General features: G+C 39.0%; 1 protein-coding gene across 25 annotated transcripts in view; it reads right to left on the bottom strand.

The window, feature by feature from the left end:
* Positions 1-17,039, bottom strand: part of ppfibp2b (PPFIA binding protein 2b) — an 80,355-nt gene extending 63,316 nt beyond the window's left edge. For all 25 annotated transcript variants that reach the window (XM_083560992.1, XM_083560970.1, XM_083560981.1 and 22 more), the window contains exons 1-2: positions 16,918-17,039; positions 1,586-1,694 (exon numbers count right to left, since the gene is read on the bottom strand). In XM_083560992.1, coding sequence (XP_083417118.1) covers positions 1,586-1,649 — 64 coding nt within the window. In that variant the 5' untranslated portion in view covers positions 1,650-1,694; positions 16,918-17,039. The remainder of the gene's footprint in view (positions 1-1,585; positions 1,695-16,917) is intronic.
* Positions 17,040-19,266: the final 2,227 nt, after the last annotated feature.

The raw sequence follows: 19,266 nt of genomic DNA, 5'->3' as shown, positions 1-19,266 counted from the left end.
AATTGCCCCAAGTCAACCATTATTAAAACATTTCCAGAACTTTAGATTTGTATCTTATCTGCCTTGTGACTAACACAAGGACTTGTGTCAATAATCCCCTCAATGCCCTATAACTAAACAGGATATTCAGTGTTGTAGAAGAATTTCTCTAAATCCCAGAAGATTTTCCAGCTCGAACCTCATGGTCTCAGAAAAGCTTTTGTTTAATTTTTGCTCATTTGACTGTGAGATTGATAATCGAATCAGGCTCCTCCTATCAAAACATTGAATCTTTAACTAATCTTCGAGTAAACAGCAAATCTAAAAAAGGCTTCTAAGACTATTAGAAGCTTCATATATTTTTACCCAGTAGTATATATGGGTATATATATATATATATAGGAATTAAGGTACAATATATGGTCCTGCATGTGGGTTACATAGACGCCACGATGATGCCGTGTTCCTGTCATAAGTCATGTGTCCGTCAGCAGCGTTGCCCTTCCACAGTCATGCCTTCTGACATTTAACAACAAGCAAACAGACACAGTTTTTTGTCATAGCGACAGCTGTATGGTGACCTTGAGTTGCGTAACTCGGGGCATGTGTTATGTTCACGTGTGTATCTGACTTTTCATTGCAAACTTGCTGATTCTAGTGTTCACACACACACACACACACACACACACACACACACACACACACACACACACACACACACACACAAATCCGTCTCTCTCTTCTGGTCCTCACTTGTCAAGTGGCTTTATTAAACATTCGTCCTCTATTAGTTCAATCATGCTGACAACTGCTGAGTTTGCTAGAGGACACACACACACACACACACACACACACACACACACACACACACACACACACACACACACACACACACACAAACACACACACACACGCGTGCCAATTAACCTCCTTTCCTTGGCATAAAAACGTCAAACCAAAATGTAAAAATCTAAAGGAAACGTGTATTATCGTACGAAATCTTACTTGAAGGACAAAACAAGCCACTGGGATTTCCCAAAGCCCCAATGCTAATTCACAGGCCATGTCCCTGCTGCCCAGGACAAACCTTCCCGCCAAACCTTTCAGCTCTCACACTGAAGGCTAATCTAGCTAAATAGCTAATAGTATCCAAAAGCAAACAGAACGTCCTTACTAAAAAGTAATCGTTTCCTGAGGGTTATCAAAACAATTTTTATTATTGAACTTTAGTCTTCTAGGATTGGGTTGTCAAGGGTCTATGTATAAATATATATATATTTTAAACTATGGTAATAAGAAATCACCTCAAATCACAAGATGTAAAGGCATGACTAGCTTTATAAAACTATATTTGAAAGCACTTGATAACCCTGATGAGCATGGGTTCCTCTCTTGGTTTCTTCCTCATACCTTCTTAGGGAGTTTTTTTTTTTTTTTTTTACCTCAGAACTGTCACCACTCATTAGAGATAAACTAATAGGGGTAATGACTTAAATATAGGTAATTAGTAACTTAAACTTGCCTGTACTCCACTGCTCATACCAAACCAGTTCTTGCATCAAGTCTGTACGATATACAGTATCACTAAGCAGGGTCCAATATTTACCTGCGATGATGTCATCCATTTGCTCCAAAGCAGCCTCCAACATGTGACTCGCATCAGACGCCATGTTGCCCGAGCAACTACCGCATGGGACGTGCTGTTCGGCTGAAGTCTGAGAACATAAAAGAGGAGAAACATTTTTTGTGATGTGTGTGTGTGTGTGTATATATATTTCACAAAATTGAATACACTCATACAGTACAGCATACAGTCATTATTGTCTTCATAACTGGCAACAAAATTGAGTACACCCTAAGTGATAACAGCTGTACATCATGTAACCATGACCACTGGATGTTGGTAAAGACTCTCTGAGGATTTAAGAATTAGAGTGTTTCTCTCCACAAAGATGAACGAGGCTAAAAGAAGATCATTAACATCCTGAAGCTGAGTTACAGTACAGTGGCCAGGGTCATACAGAGGTTTTCCCAGACGGGTTCCACTCGGAACAGACCTCACACGGGTCCATCAAAGAAATCGAGTCCTGGTGCTATGCGTCAGGTGCAGAAGATGCTTCAGAAAACAGACATATGAGTGCTGCAGCATTGCTTTAGAGGTTGCAGGAGCGGAAGGTCGGGTTGTCAGACCGTACGCCGTACATCTCAACTAAGATGGTGAGGTGAGGAGTAGCAAGAAAATTGTGTTTTGCCTACAGTCAAGCATGGTGGTGGTATGCGAATGTGTGTGTTGTCTATTATGTACATCTGAAGAAACCCCTTATATTTTTAATCTTGAATAGCTTTCTTTCTTGCTTTGTCCTTCATCTCCATCCCTCCATCTCTCCCTTACTTTGCATATCTCTCAGCAGTGCAGGAACCTGAAATTAATTAGGCCTGTCAGGGTCAGGTTTCAAGCCTTTGTCATCCTGCCTCATGGCACATGGTCTCTCTCACACACACACACACACACACACACACACACACACACACACACACACACACACACACACACACACACACACACAGACAAAACCACAAACGGAAACACTTTCTACAGCCAGTGTTTACTCCAAGGATGTGGTGACGGATATGTAGATGGATTTGCAGAGCAGGAGAACATAATGTTTAACAAATAAATGTTTAACCAATAAACTAGTGCAGATAAAATACACCGATACATCCAGAGCGGAATTCGACACGAAACACAAGTGTGGAGATTAAACATGAAATTCTGATCTGCAGTACTGATGAAAGAGGGTTTTTTTTTACTTCTTCGATATACACTGACGGTAGTAGAGAGGGTTTAGGGTCTTGTTTAAGGGTTCAAAAGTGTCAGTGTGTCAAAAAGTGTCAAAAGTGCTGGGGCTTAAACCTCTGACCTGCCGATCAGTAACCCAGACCTTGTTGCTCTTAATAATCCGAAATAAACTCTGTTTCAGAGACTCCAATTTAAACTCAGATATAGGCGTCTAGTGAAATGCTTTTATTGACATGTACATTTAAATCTACAGCATTTCTCAGATGCCCTTATTCAAAAATGCTTTGATGTCTCTAACAAATGAAGCCATTAGGATGCAAAGTAAGAAAGCAATCAGTCTAAATCTTTGTTGGGAGCAAAACATGTGCTAAGTGCTAAAAGAGGAGGGTCTTTAGACATTGTTTGAAGATTGCTAGAGACTGTTCAGACATCAAGTGGAAGTTTATTCCTCCACCAAGGGCCCAGAACAAGAAGTGTCTTGAAGCATGTCTTACTTGTTCTCTGAGAGATAATGGAACCAGTCAACCAGTTATTAATCAGTTAATGCCTGGGGCATTAAATAGAATTCAAAAACAAAAAAGTAATACAAATAAAACATAAAGCTTTCCGGGGGATTGGATTCAGTCACACACTTACTGACCAAAATAAATGGCACCCTAGACAAGAAAATGGCATGCTTCATTAGCACACTGTCCACATTAAAGAATATAAGAGTGTGTGGACAATGTGTCATGTTTTGATGAACAACAGAAAAAAGTTAAAATGACAACTTTGGCATATTACACATAATGGTTTTAGCATCACGCTTTCATAAAAGCTGATTTAAAAAAATCTGATAACTTGCTCAAGATTGATCAGAAATACTGTATGATTTGAGTTACATATTATGGTCAAGTAAACCAAAATTAAACTTCTGTTATGAACCACAAACTCATTACCATGTTTTTTGCGGTTGACATATAGGCTCTGACAGACGGACTTGTGTATCGTCATCATAAGATCCAAAAATCTAAATTTAAACCATCAGGGATCATCTGTATTCTGACACATCACTGAAAATGGCTCAATGATGTTACACTTGTTCCCTAAAAGTTGCCCCCTACATGCTTGTTGAACTTTCCATTTCCTGTTTTCTGTTACAACAAACTCCCTTGTTCAGGGATATCTTTCCATTTTGTTTTGGGGCGTGGCCGTGGGCATTTATGTTCATTCAGTTAGAGCATTAGGAAGATCAGGCATTAAGGTGAGTAGGTTCCTGTTCCGAAGGTGTTCAACGAGTTGAGGAGGACGAGTCTTTTTGCAAGACGCTTCAACCTTCATGGAGCTTGAACAATGTTTAAGTCTCTTAGTTCCTTCTAAAGTATAAAAAACGCATTCTATACAATGTTGTGCTTCTGGGGAAAAAACACGTGTGTGATGGTCAGCAGTGGACATACGTTTAACCATATAGTGTAAAAAATGCTGTACATTAGTGATCAATAAGGTTCAGGTAAATCCATATAGTGTACATATATCTATACTTATATAAAGATGAATTCATTGTATTAGCTACTGCATTTTCTCATAGAGGGGTGCCAATAGTTATGCAATAGGACTAAATGTATTGTTTAATCTTTGAGCCAGTATTCCCATACAGCTTTCCCAAACAGCTAATTATAGTTTTATTGACTGCATTGTTCAATACTGTTAATTGCAGTCTTGGGAAGTCCTGACTGTTGATATAAAACTGAATTTTGACTTTTTTCTTACAAACGAATCATTCTGGACAGGATTGAACTCGTTGTCCTGACTGTCCTTTTTTTTCTAAATTTTTTTTAAAGCGTGGGAAAGAGACGCGTCTCGTGTGTCTGTTTCCTTTTAGCGCTAACCGAACGAGTTTGTTCACCTTCTTTTTCAGCCTTATTTGTTTAATCGCCGCTCAGAAAACGAAAGAGAGATGAATCGCCTCAGAGCTGCACACTAACTAAATAACAGACATCTTTACTGCTGTCAACTACAAAACAAGGCTCAGTCCAATAAACACTTCCTGCTACACTTCTTTTCCAAAAAAATAAATAAACACGTCCTATCTGACAGGAGTAAACACACCGGGAGTGTTTGAGCTCAACATAATATTTGCCTTGACAGTTAAACAGACCTCAGTCATCTTAATTTCATTGCTTTCCGGTTTAAAAAAAAAAAACGCTTTACACACCATTTTCTGCAAAGCTTTTTGTGGGGTGGGTTCGATTTCGCTGTGGTGGAATATTTCCCCCTTCGAGTGCAGCAACTGTGTCTGCTTATTTTTCTCTGCTTTAGCAGAAAATAAATGGAAAGCAAATAAGCAGCGCAACGAAACACACAATGCTGGCGAGAAACCTCATAAGGTCTTTCACTGGTCCAACGTCTGGAGCGATTTAAAGGTCAGCAGAATATAAAGAGTCCAGGTAGCAAACTTCATCTTCTGAAAGGAGGCAGTCAGGAGGTGAAGTGGACCATGCACCGATATCTTCAGGACACAAATAGGAACAATCGAGTTGAAGCAAACGCTAAGCCTCTGTCCTCAAGATGTTAAGTTGAACAAACTTCAATCCCAAAACAATGCCTGAGCAAATAATGGCAACGCTGTGTGTAAAAGAGATGTCAGTTTTACAGACTGCATGATGTATCAAGTTAAATTTTGTGTCTGTAAAAAAGTTAATTAAAAAATAATAATCAAAGTTAATTTGGAAATAAAGGAATAAAAAAATAATAATACAGACAGACAGACAGACAGACAGACAAATATAATATAATAATAAATAAATAGTGGCAATACAATCCTAATTATTTAAATACAATTTTTATTTTAATTTTTCCATTATTCCTTTTTTCCTTTTTTTGATTATATCTTCATTTTATTCTTCTTTTTATTCTTATTCTATACGTAAAGTAGGTATCTGCATATATTTTCTTTTCCCCTTTATTTTCTTCAGAAAAATCTTCTATCATTTTTTTTAAAGCAGTCTAATTTTTTTCTTGTCATTCTTTTTGTCTGTCTAAAAACAAATTTTTTCTTTTCTCTCCACTTCCCTTTATCTTTACTCTTTTTACTTCAGAAACTGCTTTAAAACAGTTTCTCTTCCTACCCACTTTCATTCTTTTCTTTTTTCCATCCCATAAATAGTTTTTTTTTTTCCATTTTCCATACGTTTTTTTCTCAGATTTATTTCCAATTCCCTTGTTTTTATTCTTTATATTACTTTGTTTTTTGTAGTTTTTCTCTCCCAGTTTGCTACTTTTAATTTTCCATTTTAATATTTTTCTCTTCTGCTGTTTTTTTCTTTCTTTTTCTCCTTACATTTTTCTGTAATCTCTTATCTTCTGTTTTTATAGATTTTCTTTTTTGCTTCTCTCCTTAGAAATAAAAAATATGCTAAAACTATAACTTTATATATCGCCAACACAGTCCTACCAGAAAGTATCCCCCAGAAAGCAGTGGGAGGAAGTGTTGTGTTAAAAATGTGATAGAATTGGCACTAATAACACAATTACTATGATTCCTGTACTTTAAACACTGCAGTGAAATTCACTTCATCGTTTACTTCATATGCAATAAAACCAAGCATAAAAATACACACATTTTGCTGTAGAAATGAACTCCAACATGCCTAGCCTAGTCTCATTACAGCATGCTGTGTTTCAGTGACTAGCATGCTGTGCTCATTTGCACATGGCAAACAGGTAAAAGTTTAAACAACATTCTTTGTGTGTTATGAATTAATAGATAAGATCAGCAGGTGAAGTTGAGCTTTATGATCCCTATCCACAGACAGTATTTGACACCACGTGGCTCCCTGAAGTATTCGCTTCAGTGAAATACTCGCTAAGACAAACTACTCTAATCATCCTTCAAACTTCCATTACCAGAATGCCAACAGATACAGTTACAGATCGTTGTGGGGTTTATTCATTTCACAGGGCAAGTCTAAGCAACTGAAAAGTTTACAAGATAAGCCTGTCTACCACCCAGCAAACATGCTCAATGGAAGCCTATTTGAGACCACTGTGGCCAGCCCACTGTGGGCTATGATATCGGTGTGAATGCAGAGCACATGTGGGACCTACACTATTGGGTTCAACTGGAGCCCTAGTAGGCGAGCCCAAAATATAGGCTGAGTGTGGGCTGTGCATATTACATAGTGTGCATCAAAGTGGGTTTTGGACACAAAAATCCCACAGAGGTTCTTGCATGTGGTCACTCACATGGGGCCCATGCAAAATTTGTAGAGGTCAACCAATTAATCGGTTTTCCATCGATCGCTGATTGCTTATCAGCAAAAATCCATAGTTTTTCCAGGTAGCATCCAGTGATGAAGTAGCTGAGAATGTCAGCCGTCATTACAAAATCGGCATTTAGAGGCGAATGACTAATGCTACGTACCAAACAATTAGCATTAAGTACATTGACAGAAAAACACTCCAGAAAAAAGTAAATAGAAATTCAAAGCACAACAAGATGACAAATGTGGAATCATTGAGTTAACATTAAGACCTTTGTACCTCAGGTCTGGCCTTTGTCACCTCAGTTTATTCAGTTACTGTCACAGTCGTCATTATTTCAGTACCATAGCTTTTGTTACCTCAGCTTGTTCAATTAGCATTAAATCCGTCATTACATTAATTAGTATAATAGTGTTTGTTACCTCAGCTTACACAGTTAGCATCATATCCTTTTTTAACCTCAGCTCATTCCTCATTATTGCCTTATTTACCTCATTAAATTAATTTATTTTACAGCACTATAGCCTTTCCTAAATACAATAAACAAAACACAATGCAAACTGTTAAAAATTAGAAAGAATCAGAGAAAACCAAACATGAGCCTGGGAAAAATGAAATAAAATTAACAGGGCCACTAGCTGAGAGCCAAATGCTCAATAAAGCACAAAAAAAACAATGTCTTCATTAGCAAATGTAAAGTTGTGAGATTAAAATGCTTCACAATGCTAATACTCCACAAAACTGACCCTCATGCTTTTAACCCCAACAAGCATGAGAACACCGCTGAAACTCAAACAGGTTTCCCAAAACAAAGCCTGGATAATCATTACTACACGGGGTATGGGTATTCACAACATGGGAAACCTGATCCTTTCGTCTTTTTAATCCCGTGTGAAGGTCCTTCACTGGGTCTGTCATCCAAAACGTCAGCTTCACTCAGGTGAACAGGAATGATGCTGCCAATGCTGATAACACGGCCTTCATGTACTCAAACAGCCATCATGCAGAAGGTGAATACAAGACACACGAAACAGATGCCTGATGTGTGTGATGTGCAAGAGATACTGTAGATATTTTTGTATTATTTAGAAATTAGAGGTGAGCAAAGACAACACTGGTACATGTATATTGATATTATTATGAATTTGTGTATCAGGTGTACTTTAATATATACAGAACCTGTCAATGGTTTGGAAACACCAAGTATTTTATGTTCTTTTAGTTTCTATGTAACAAATAAGATAAAAGGCAAGAACACACACAACAGTGAATGAGTCTGTGGAGTCCAAATATGGCTCTAACATTTTGGCTCTAACAAAAGAACTCTAAGATAGAGAAAAAGAGAGATGTTAGCAGACTGGCTCAGCCCCACAGTCAAACATGGAGATAAAACCTAATGGTTTGGGGTTGTTTTGGAGCAGTCCTATTCTGCAAATGCAAACTATGCAGACTTATTCTGGAAAGTGAGAGGAAAACTGAACCAACATGGCTCTCAGTCCATAATTCAACACCGTGCAATTTGGTCTGGACTACAGCTCATTGGAACCGATTTCACAATACAACAAGACAATGAGCAGAAGCGTACGTCTGAGTTCTGTAAGTGTTATTTAGAGAGCAAACAGTCGACTGGAGTGTAATCTATCACGGAATGACCTGCCCAGTCACCGCACCTAAATCCTATTGAACTGATCTGGGATGAACTGGATCACAAGTAAGAAGCAAATCTCCAACTAGTAAAGTCATGGCTGCTTATCAGGGATAAATACACATCGTTCACCTTAACTGTTAAATTCTGTAAAGCTTCTTTGAGACAATGTCCGTTGTGAAAAGCGCAATAGAAATAAATTTGACTTGCCTTAACTTAAAGAAAAAAACTTCGTTCTTCCAAGTTTGACAAAAGGCACTGAATTAGCTAAATTTTTGGAGAAATTATCTGTCTAGATGCCGAGAGTGTGTAAAGCTCTTATGCTAGGGAAGCATTTAAAAAAAAAAAAAGTGGAACATGTGGACATTTATATATTTGTTTGGTCAAAGTAAATCATTAATACAGTTAAATGACCTAGTTCGCCAAGTAGAAACATAAGGAACTTGCATGCGTCTTTAAAAAACAGCAAAAGACTAGGTGTCTTCACATATCGTGATATGATTAGTGTATAAATACACTGTTCATGTCTTAAAGTTCTTACCAATTATATAAATAATCTGGTCCATCTTACAGGATACATTTGTAAATAATAATATATGCAGATAATGGAGATTATTTAAAGAACACATTAATAAGCATTTTCAAGAGACCTGATTGCAGGTCTGAAGCTGAGCAAGAACAGAAAGAGCGCAGCGTGAGTTGTCAGCCGAAAAACGCCAGCATGTCATCACTGCTTAATATGGGGATCATCAAATGACAAGTTCCTTCCAAGCGGCTTAAAGCGTTCCGCCCAACACCGCATCATCCTGCAAAGTGTGTGTGTGTGTGTGTGTGTGTGTTCACAATGCCCGAGGAAAATCTGTATGGCATGTCGTTTTCTCGTCCTACGTTCCAGTCCTGTTTTACCCCTCCTGCATTAACTGGGCTTCATCATTTCTTCTTGAAAGTCCGTTCCAGTGCATCATGGGATGAAGTGAATGATCATTTTCTGAGTGTTGACATTAATAGCATGAAACAATTCTCTTTTACATTCAAATTGCACCAGTGTAAGATTTTAAGTCAGCAATCGAATGCTTGGTAATTGTTTTGCTTCCTAGTTCCTTCACTTTTTTTAGTTTCTACCTCAAAATTCAAGAGCAATTGATATATTTATAATAGAAGCTTTAACAGCATTTGCAGGCTGCAAGGCAAAATACAGAGATTTCACAACGAGCAGTTCCTCAAACATTATTGTTTCTATAGTAACCGTTAATTCTGAGGGAATTAAATGGTGTCTATTGCACAAAATCGAATAATCTAATAATAAACATGCTATCAAGCACTTGATAAATAGTTTCCAGTGTCAGAGCTTTGTTTTTCTCCACTGGAAAGTCTCAGGACAGGCCTCACTTTGCCGAAAAATATATATTACACAGAAACTGAAGCTTAAAACCTGACAATGAGGTCAACTATATTGTGTTTTGTGCCAGAGGGAAGACACACTTCCAAATCATGAAGGGAATTTGACAAGGGAGCGTAAAAGCAAGCACCCTAGTGCAGAGTTGAGGTAAAGTGTTTTCTTCCTCATGATGGTAACAAGCCCATCACTGAGGAGAATAATGCAGATTCATGCTTTTGCCTTGTGCATTTACAGGAATACATTGTCTAATCATTAGGCTATGAGTCCTTTACATGTTACGACGTAGGTTTGATCCAAATTGACCTGCAATACTGTGAGCACTAAAGAGTAAAGTGTCCCTTTCTGTCAGCCTCTTCACCTGAAAACCCAGTCAGCCATACAAAACCGAGCTCAAATGACACGAGGGTTGGGTTACAGTTACAGGATGGAAGCTGAGGCCTTATGATTCTGCTTGCGGGCACTGTACCGGGAAGTGTACTCCACTGTCAGAAAACCTACTTTCTAGTTTAGAGAAAAAACATGAAGCACACATCCTTAGCTTACAGCTAGCATAAAATTCACAGAGAGTGAATAGGGTGACACTATAGGAGTTAGGAATTTCAAACTTGTCAGAATTATGAAAAAATACCAATTGTATTATGTGAGCCACCTTAATCTAGTCATAGAGGTTTGATTTTTGTGTCTGTCCAAGTCATGTAGGAATGACCTCTGTGCTAGTCTGGCCCACTGAAGAAGGTCTGGCCTCTGTGCTTAGCAGTCTCAGTCAAGAAGGTATAGTCTCTGTGCCTGTCAGTCCAAGTCAAGAAGCTATGGCCTCTGTGCCAGTCAATACCAGTCAAAAAGCAATACCCCCTGTGCCTGTCAGTCCTATTCATAGAGGTGTGGACTATATGCCTGTCAGTCCCAATAAAGAAGATTTGGCTTTTGTACCTGTTAGTCTTATTAAAGAAAATGCAGCCTCTGTACATTTACGTCAGTCACCCTTATCCAGAGCGACTTTCAACTGAGCAGTTGAGGGTTAAGGTAAGGCAGCATGATGGTGCTGGGATTTAAACACATGCCTTTATGATTCAAAGTTTAATGTCTTCACCAATGAGCTACCACCTCTCACCTTTCAAAACCAATGAAAATGAAGTAGCCTCTATGACTGTCAGCCCAAGTTATTTAGATGTGAACTCTGTGCCTGTCAGTCCCAATGAACCTTCTCGGGCTCTGTAAATGGCATGACCTGTATTCAGTGCTAACAAAAGAAGTGCAGCCTTGGTATCTTTAGTCATAATAAAAAAAAAAAAAGCATTGCCTTTAAACCTTCAGTTCTGCTGAAAGAAGGTGTAGGCTTTGTACTAGTATAAAAAAAAATAAAATTCAAAGTGCAGGAGGTGTAGCGTCTGTTTCTATCAGGCATTGTGAAGGAGGTGAGCTGTGTACACCACTACTACTGTGAGACATATTACATATCATAAAACAGGACACACAGCATTAGATTTTGCCCTACATCAACTACGATGCAAAAAGATCAGCAAAGGACGCTAAACATAAGCTTCAGTTCGAAATACAACATAAATTTCCAACTTCAGCCGGCACAATATACAATTTATGAAATGCTACCACATTGACCTTTGATGCTGATACACTGCAAAAAGCAGCAAAATACAACAAGCTCTCAAAATTTTCTCAGCAATCCCTAAATGTTTTATTGTGCATGTTAATGTCTGTGTGTCTGTGTGTGTGTGTGTGTGTGTGTGTGTGTGTGTGTGTGTGTGTGTGTGTGTGTGTGTTCATCCTGGATGATCCACAACACTCCAGAAGAGACTTGCTTTGTGTTTGGATGAATCACTTCATTCACATGACCCAACAAATGCAAATCATTTTGGTGCGGATAATGCAGGCAATGTGTTAAACGTGGGGTTTCTTTAAAACATCAGCACTGCATCACGTTAAGGAATTTCACATCACACAAGTGAAACATTTTTATAAAATGCTGCGCAGGTCACAATAAAAAAAATCCGGATCAATTTCATAAAAAATTCACTGCCAGGCAATGACTGTATAAATGTCACAACAATGGCAGTCATGTACAGGCTAGGCCGCATGGTATTTCCTAAAACTAGTGCTAAAAGCAGGGTGAGACCACAAAAGGGTTCAAATGGGGGTCATCGATAGCTCCATCTAACCCATGCCCACGTGTTCTGGTAGCTACAGTAGGTCAAAGGTAGTGCTTGTCAAGACGGGAAAAGGAAATGTCAGTCCTGAGTAAGTATATTAAAGTGTGTGTGTATGTACAAGTGTGTATGAATGAGAGAGAAAACCAAGGAAATGTCAGCAGCCTCGTTTTACAAGTTCTAGACCTCAGTGTTACTCACCATTTCATACTCCAATGGCAAAACCACCCACACCATATAACCATGTAATTGTGCAAAGACATGTATAAGCAAATGTATAAGAAATCTCATCTTTCTGTCATTCACTGTCAAATACGTTGTGCTTTTTCCTATGTTGTTAAACAAAACAAAAGGAACCTGCATATGTCTCAAAAACTATAAAAGACTAGGTGGTTTCCAAACTTCTGGCAGACACAATACCACGTACCAGCTTTAAACCGAAGCTTAGTAACCCAAACCCTATTAGATGAGCTTGAAGAACCGTTAATAGTTTAGAAGTTGATCCTCGCATGTCTGGCTCAACTAACTAAAATCTCTGAGTGGTCTAGAAACTGTTTTACTCTGTTCTGAGTTTTAGAAACTACATCTGTAAGCACACTGTACTAAGCCTTTTTTGCCACAGGGTAAACAAGAGCGGGTTAAGAGCTTGTCAGTCAGGCTACACACACACACACACACACACACACACACACACACACACACACACACACACACACACACACACACACACACACACACTTAAGTGGGACACACAGCCAAGGGGAAAATGTTTTGTCAGTTATAAGGCACCATGTTAGCATGTTACGTTACTACAATGCTCATTCCTCTTCTACTGCACTTGACCGGAAATTCACTGAACTACTTTTACCGCCACTGTACCATTTCCTTCCTTGCTATACACATTCGTATTTATTTCCACGTAACTACCAAATCATCAAAGCATCATCCATTTTTGAGTGGAGTCTTCTCATACAAGATCCCCATGCATTTTTGGTCTGCTTCAATATGGCCTTTAAAAATGTATCCTTTTTTTTTTTATTATTCTAAATAAGACAACGGGTATTTTAATGATTTTGCATGAGAAAATTCCTATAACAAATGGCATATCCTGCAAATAATATATTCACTGTGATACACTGGCTAAATGCTACAATTCTCACAAACAAGTTTTGCATTCAAGAGTCCATCAGTGAACAATTCACACCCTCAACAATGATGTCGCCGGTTCACCTCTGTTCCTTCATTGGACCACTTTTGATAGATACTGACCACTGCAGACCAGGAAAATCCCAAAAAGCTGCAGTTTTGGAGATGCACTGACCCAGTCGTCTAGACGTCACAATTCGGTCCTTGTCAAACGCGCTCAAATCCTTACACTTGCCCATTTTTCCTGCTTTTAACACATCAACTTTGAGGACACAATGTTCACTAGCTGCCTGATGTATCCCACCCACTAACAGATGAAGATAAAAGATAATCAGTAATCTTATAATGTCGTAATGTAATACCTGATCGGTGTATAAAAATCAAACTTATAGTCACTAAACTTATACATTCTTTTATACAACTGTATCTCTATAAAGCTTCTTTGAGACAATGTCTAATGTTAAAAGCTCATTAAAAGCTCTACAAATGAAAATGAACTGAATAATTGGTTCCTCTAAGAGGTTTCCTCCTTTACCACCTCAGGGAGTTTTTTCCTCGTCACACTTGCCACTAGCTCTCTCATTAGGGATAAACTAATAAGGGCTAAGTTTATACAGGATGATTTATAAATGTAAAATTTAAATGTGTAATCTATTGTTTTTTATAAAGCTGATTAAGGACAGTGTCTATTGTTAAAAGTGCAAAATAAAATTTTATTACATTTATTCTGAAGTAATTTATTTGGCTATATTTCCAAAACGCTGGATTAAGGAGTCGTTTAAAGAGTGATGATCCTTCCCAGAAAAATCACATGAATAGATGGATGTATCAGTATTTGGTTCACATGTACTCTCACATGCCTTTTTTTCCCTTTCCAGCATCGGATCCCAAACACATGACCGTCTGATGGCTTTTATTCAACAAGTGCACTTCATTTACTCCCACAATATCGATCTGAAGTGGAAGCTCAATGGTTAAAAACTGACAGATCTAAATCAAATATATTTTAATATCAGAGAATAGAATTAGAAAATCAGACAGTATCATGTATCAGATGTTACTCCGAGCTCGGATGTAGTTCAGTGAAATAATACACGTTATCGAATCTGGTACCACATCTGGCCTTGGAATCACTCGTGACTATTCAAGTTGAGACTTTTGAGAGTCTTGCTTCAGCTCCAGTTGGTAAAAGAGCACAGTGTGCTGTTGAATTTGGCTCGGCTTTCTGGGTGACATGTCAGGCCAGAGGCTCCGTCTCTTTCCCCGGCACAAAGCACAGAGCAGGACGAATAAAAACGGCTTTATCCGTTCAGCCGGGCGCATGATCATCAGAGCCGGCTTTGTCGCCACTGATTTAATCTCTTCTGTGTGTATCTGAGTTTTAGAATCGTTCATTATCTAATCAGAAATGTTGGACATAAATATTTTGTACAATTAAAAGCTATTCGCAAGAAGATACTTTTCATCCAGTGATACATTTAAGTTTATGACGGACAACGTTATCGAAAGAAACGTACAATTATCTTAAATTTATACAACTCTGCATCCTCACTATCATTTTTGATCGTTTCCCAAAAACGACTCATTCGCACTGAAATGTCTGAAAACGCTTACGTAAAGGCGAAACAGTACGGCGCTTCGGCGTCGTTTCCACCTGCCGTTTATTTACTTTCCAGCTTTTTGAAACGTCGCACTAATGTCGACTAAAAATGCGTCATCATTTTCGAAAGTCAAAAAGCGATTTTTCGTTGACTGAAAACGCCGTCTCGGTGTGGACAGTTCCGGTCAAACCGGAGGGAAAAACACGCATTTTCAAATGAAAACGTATCAGTGTTGTCATGGACTTAGAGGCCTTGATCAAGGGCCCAGCATTTGGCAGTATGGTGGTGCAGGGATTAAACTCACAACCTTCTGATAAGGGGTCCACAGAAGACGATATTGCTGCCTTCTAAAGTACGATTTGATCTTTGAACATTATAAGTCATGCTGCATGTTATCAAATAACCTTGTGTACACGGTGTATGTAGACTGTATGACGATGACACCTATTGAATTGTTAGCTATGATGCAAGAACAACAGCTACAGGACATGGCGTACAAGCAAGACCACAAGATGTTCCTCAATATTGAAATCCCACCTACTGGTATTCCTGTTAGCCCTTTATGCTTCTTGGCTTTTAAGTTTAAGTATTTTAGTGAATTGACCAATGCGTCATGTGGCGTTTTTCCTGACTAGTCAGTAGATTGTCACGAGATTGTTTCACGTTAATCATCTATTTTATCCGGGACAGCCAAAAATCCTACAATGTACAATATACCAGGTGTCCTCACCTACACTATCTATCACACAGTAACCAACACAAAAATCTAATTTGACATTGCAACCAATTACATTCTTAACTGGTCTTCCCATACGGGTGCCAAATAACCAATATTGAGGTCAGATCATGCTGAAACATCGAGCTGGTGATGACAGACTCCCTTTTGTTCCTCTCATGTCATCTATTCTAGTAATTAGTAGGAGATAGAGGTGTAAATGTGCTTTACACTTATCACATGTACAATACAGCAAGGTGAAATTCTTTCTTCGAATATCCTAGAGATATTTCCAATAGGAAGCTGTGGTCAGAGCACAGGGTCCGACATGATACAGTACCCCTGCAGCACAGAGGGTTAAGGGCCTTTCTCAAGGGCCCAGGAGCAGCAGCTTGGTGATACCAGGGCTTGAACCCCTGACCTTCAGTTTACTATCCCAGAGCCCTCACCAATAAACTACAGTACCACTTGCCGAATCTGAAACACGTTTTAGGTGAAATGTATTTTTTTTTATCGCTTATGGCCACTTTAATTTCCAGCGAGTTTGAGTTAAAGGCTTTTAATCGTCATATATGCAATATGGCAGTGAACATTGTTCTCCACAAATTACACATTGTTAGGAAGCGCAAGGTCAACCGTGATACAGCACCCCTGGACCACAGATAATTAAGGGCCTTGCTCAAGGGCCAAACATTTTAAACTAGGTGGCTAACGCCTGACCTTTCCAAACAGTAACCCAGACCCACAGATCTTCCAAAATCTGCATCTGTACATGTACATGACATTGCAGAACATACTGGTAGATGGTCTGGTCTAGAAGCTCTTCAAGTTCCTGTTCATCTACAATGTTTATCATCCGACAGCTCAGTTTCTGCCTGGTTCTCCCTTTGATCATTGTGTATTAGGTATTTGACATCACTTTAATAATGTAATGCTCTCTTTAAGAAGCCAGGCTTAGTCATGAGTTTTGAATGAATGAGGCTGGAAGACTGCTGCAAGTACACAAATTGACTTTACACATCATGAAGAGACATGCACATGATCTAGAGAAGATTTAAGATCTCTTTTTAATGATCTCCAAACCAATAATGCACAGTATTAAAGAAAAAGCATTAATGGTGAGATACCTATAAATCAACTTTTCTTTATGCTTTTTAATTCTTCTTCTTCTTCTTGCAAATGAAGCAGATCAGAACTTAACCCCTAAAAGGTTTAAACTGCATCTTACCTGCAGGAACAGAGCTCCACTTTATCCACCTCTGGATTGAAAAGTGCACAGCTTGCCAGAGTTTCAGTTTGTGCTCTTGTGCTCTTGTTATTATTGTACTTCCCTGCTGATGGATCGCATCTCTGCACCTCCCAGTGTTTAACCCGGGCTAAGCCACTGTGGAAAGCCATAGGGCTCAAAAAGCACTAACATAGAATTTACCCTGAATGGTAATTCATCTATTTTTAGCAAACGCTAAAAATAAAATCCAAGTGCAGCCAATTTTATTAATTTAGAGATATTTAATATTGTGAAACGTTATGTTTGAGAAGTAATAACTCATTCAGTATTGTTCGATGACTTGTGTCGCCTACGATTATAACCTACGGTTCAAGAGGTGTTATTATCTTACAGTCTAATTACTTGTTGGACACAAGGTTATTAGATCTGTGCAACAGAGTGTGAAATGCTATGGTATTTATCAGATTGCTCAAATCAGACTGCAGAAGTCAGGAATATTATCTCAGCCCTGGGCATGTGGTAGCTCAGTGGTTAAGATGTTGGTCTTCTGATCAAATGGTCATGAGTTCAAATCCCAACACTATTAAACTGCCACTGCTGTGCCCTTGAGTAAGTAAGAAAGAAAAAAAAAAAAGCACAGTGAAATTCTTTCTCCGCATTTCCCAGCAATGTTAGGGAGCAGGGTCAGCCATTTTACAGCACCACTGAAGCACAAATGGTTAAGGGCCTTGCTCAAGGGCCCCAAGAGTGGCAGCTTGGCAATAAAGGCCTGTAACCCTCAACTGCTCAGTTGGATGAATGAGATAAGTCTAAGTCGCACTGGATAAGGGCATCTATGTGGTATAAATTTACCAAGCTAATACGTATGTATGTTGACTGATCGAAGGGAAAATCTTGTATATACATGAATCAAATGTTAAAAGTGCTTTTTTTTTTTTTTTTACTTCGGCTGCCGTGTTGCCACCATGTTGATTGGACGCCACCCCACGAACAGGCTAAAAACTCAGCAAGTGTATTATCAGCAATTTAGCACAACAAATTCTCCTTCTTGTACGCTTTGGGAGATGAGATCAAACCAGAGAACCTGAAAGAAACCAATACGGATATGGGAAAACATCTGAAAGCTCACAATCAGGCAGGGCATCAGGCTGCAAAGCGTTTCCTCCTGCTGATCAACAGTCATGGCTTGTTGCAGATAAACTTGAACATACCTCACTTTATAGTGCATTTCAGGTGTTGCTGCACTCTGAGAAGAGCTTCGTTTGCACAAATGATAAACCTTTTGGCCTCCCATGAGCACCTGTTGTGCTGCTTAAAGGGGCGTTTTACTGAAAGTGTGTCGGAGACAGGTTTATTCTGTCTAGCCTGTTTTTTTTTTTGCACAGTGTTTGTTAACAGCAGTAGTTGGAGACGGATGATCCTCTGTGGCTAAGTGGTTAAGCCATTGGACTTTGGATTGGAAGGTTAAAATCTTAGCACCACCAGGCTGCCAGTGCTGGGCCTTCGAGCAAAGTTTTAACCCTCAACTGTCCAGTTTTAAGTCGCTCTGGATGAGGGTGTCTACGAAATGCCTTAAATGTTCATGTATTAGATCTTCAGACTAAACTCTGTCAGTGTAGCAACAAACAGAACAGGAGTGATTAATAAAACCAGGGCATAAAAGATAAGAAAAACCTTTAAGCATTCCTATTCTTCATGCATTATTCAATATTAGCTATGAATACATTATAAATGAGTTCAACTCAAGGCTAAATGTAAACCAGCCACTCTAGCGCCATCTGGCAGTTCATTACTGTTAATGTCCTGTGGAAGTAGACGTTTAGAAATAATTTTAAAGGCCCCCTGCTGGAGGGAGCAGAGCTAAAGATCTCGAGGTTTTCGTTGGGAGTGACGACGATGGACAGGATTAGAAATACGTTTATTAGAGGGACAGTGCATGTAGGACGTTTAGAAGACAAGGTGAGGGAGGTGAGATTGAGATGGTTTGGACATGTGCAGAGGAGGGACATGGGGTAAATCGGTAGGAGAATGCTAAAGATGGAGCTACCAGGAAGGAGGAAAAGAGGAAGGCCAAGGAGGAGGTTTATGGATGTGGTGAAGGAGGACATGCAGGTAGTTGGGTTGAAAGAGGCAGATTTAGAGGACGGGGGGTATGGAGATGAATGATCCGCTGTGGCGACCCCATCATGTGCAAAATAGTTCGACCTGTATATTGAAAACAACAATTTCCTTTCCCTTTTCGGCGTTGTTTTATTCAAGTATGGGTTCAGTAATTAGAGAGAAGGTAGTAGACAAGTGATCCTCTTTTTTCCTTTTCAAAATGCGGTTTATTCGTACGATATGATCTCA

Source organism: Silurus aristotelis (assembly GCF_946808225.1).
Source record: "Silurus aristotelis genome assembly, chromosome: 14".
NCBI lineage: Eukaryota > Metazoa > Chordata > Actinopteri > Siluriformes > Siluridae > Silurus > Silurus aristotelis.
Note: the sequence above shows the minus strand (reverse complement) of the source record. Positions and strands in the feature narration are given on the sequence as shown.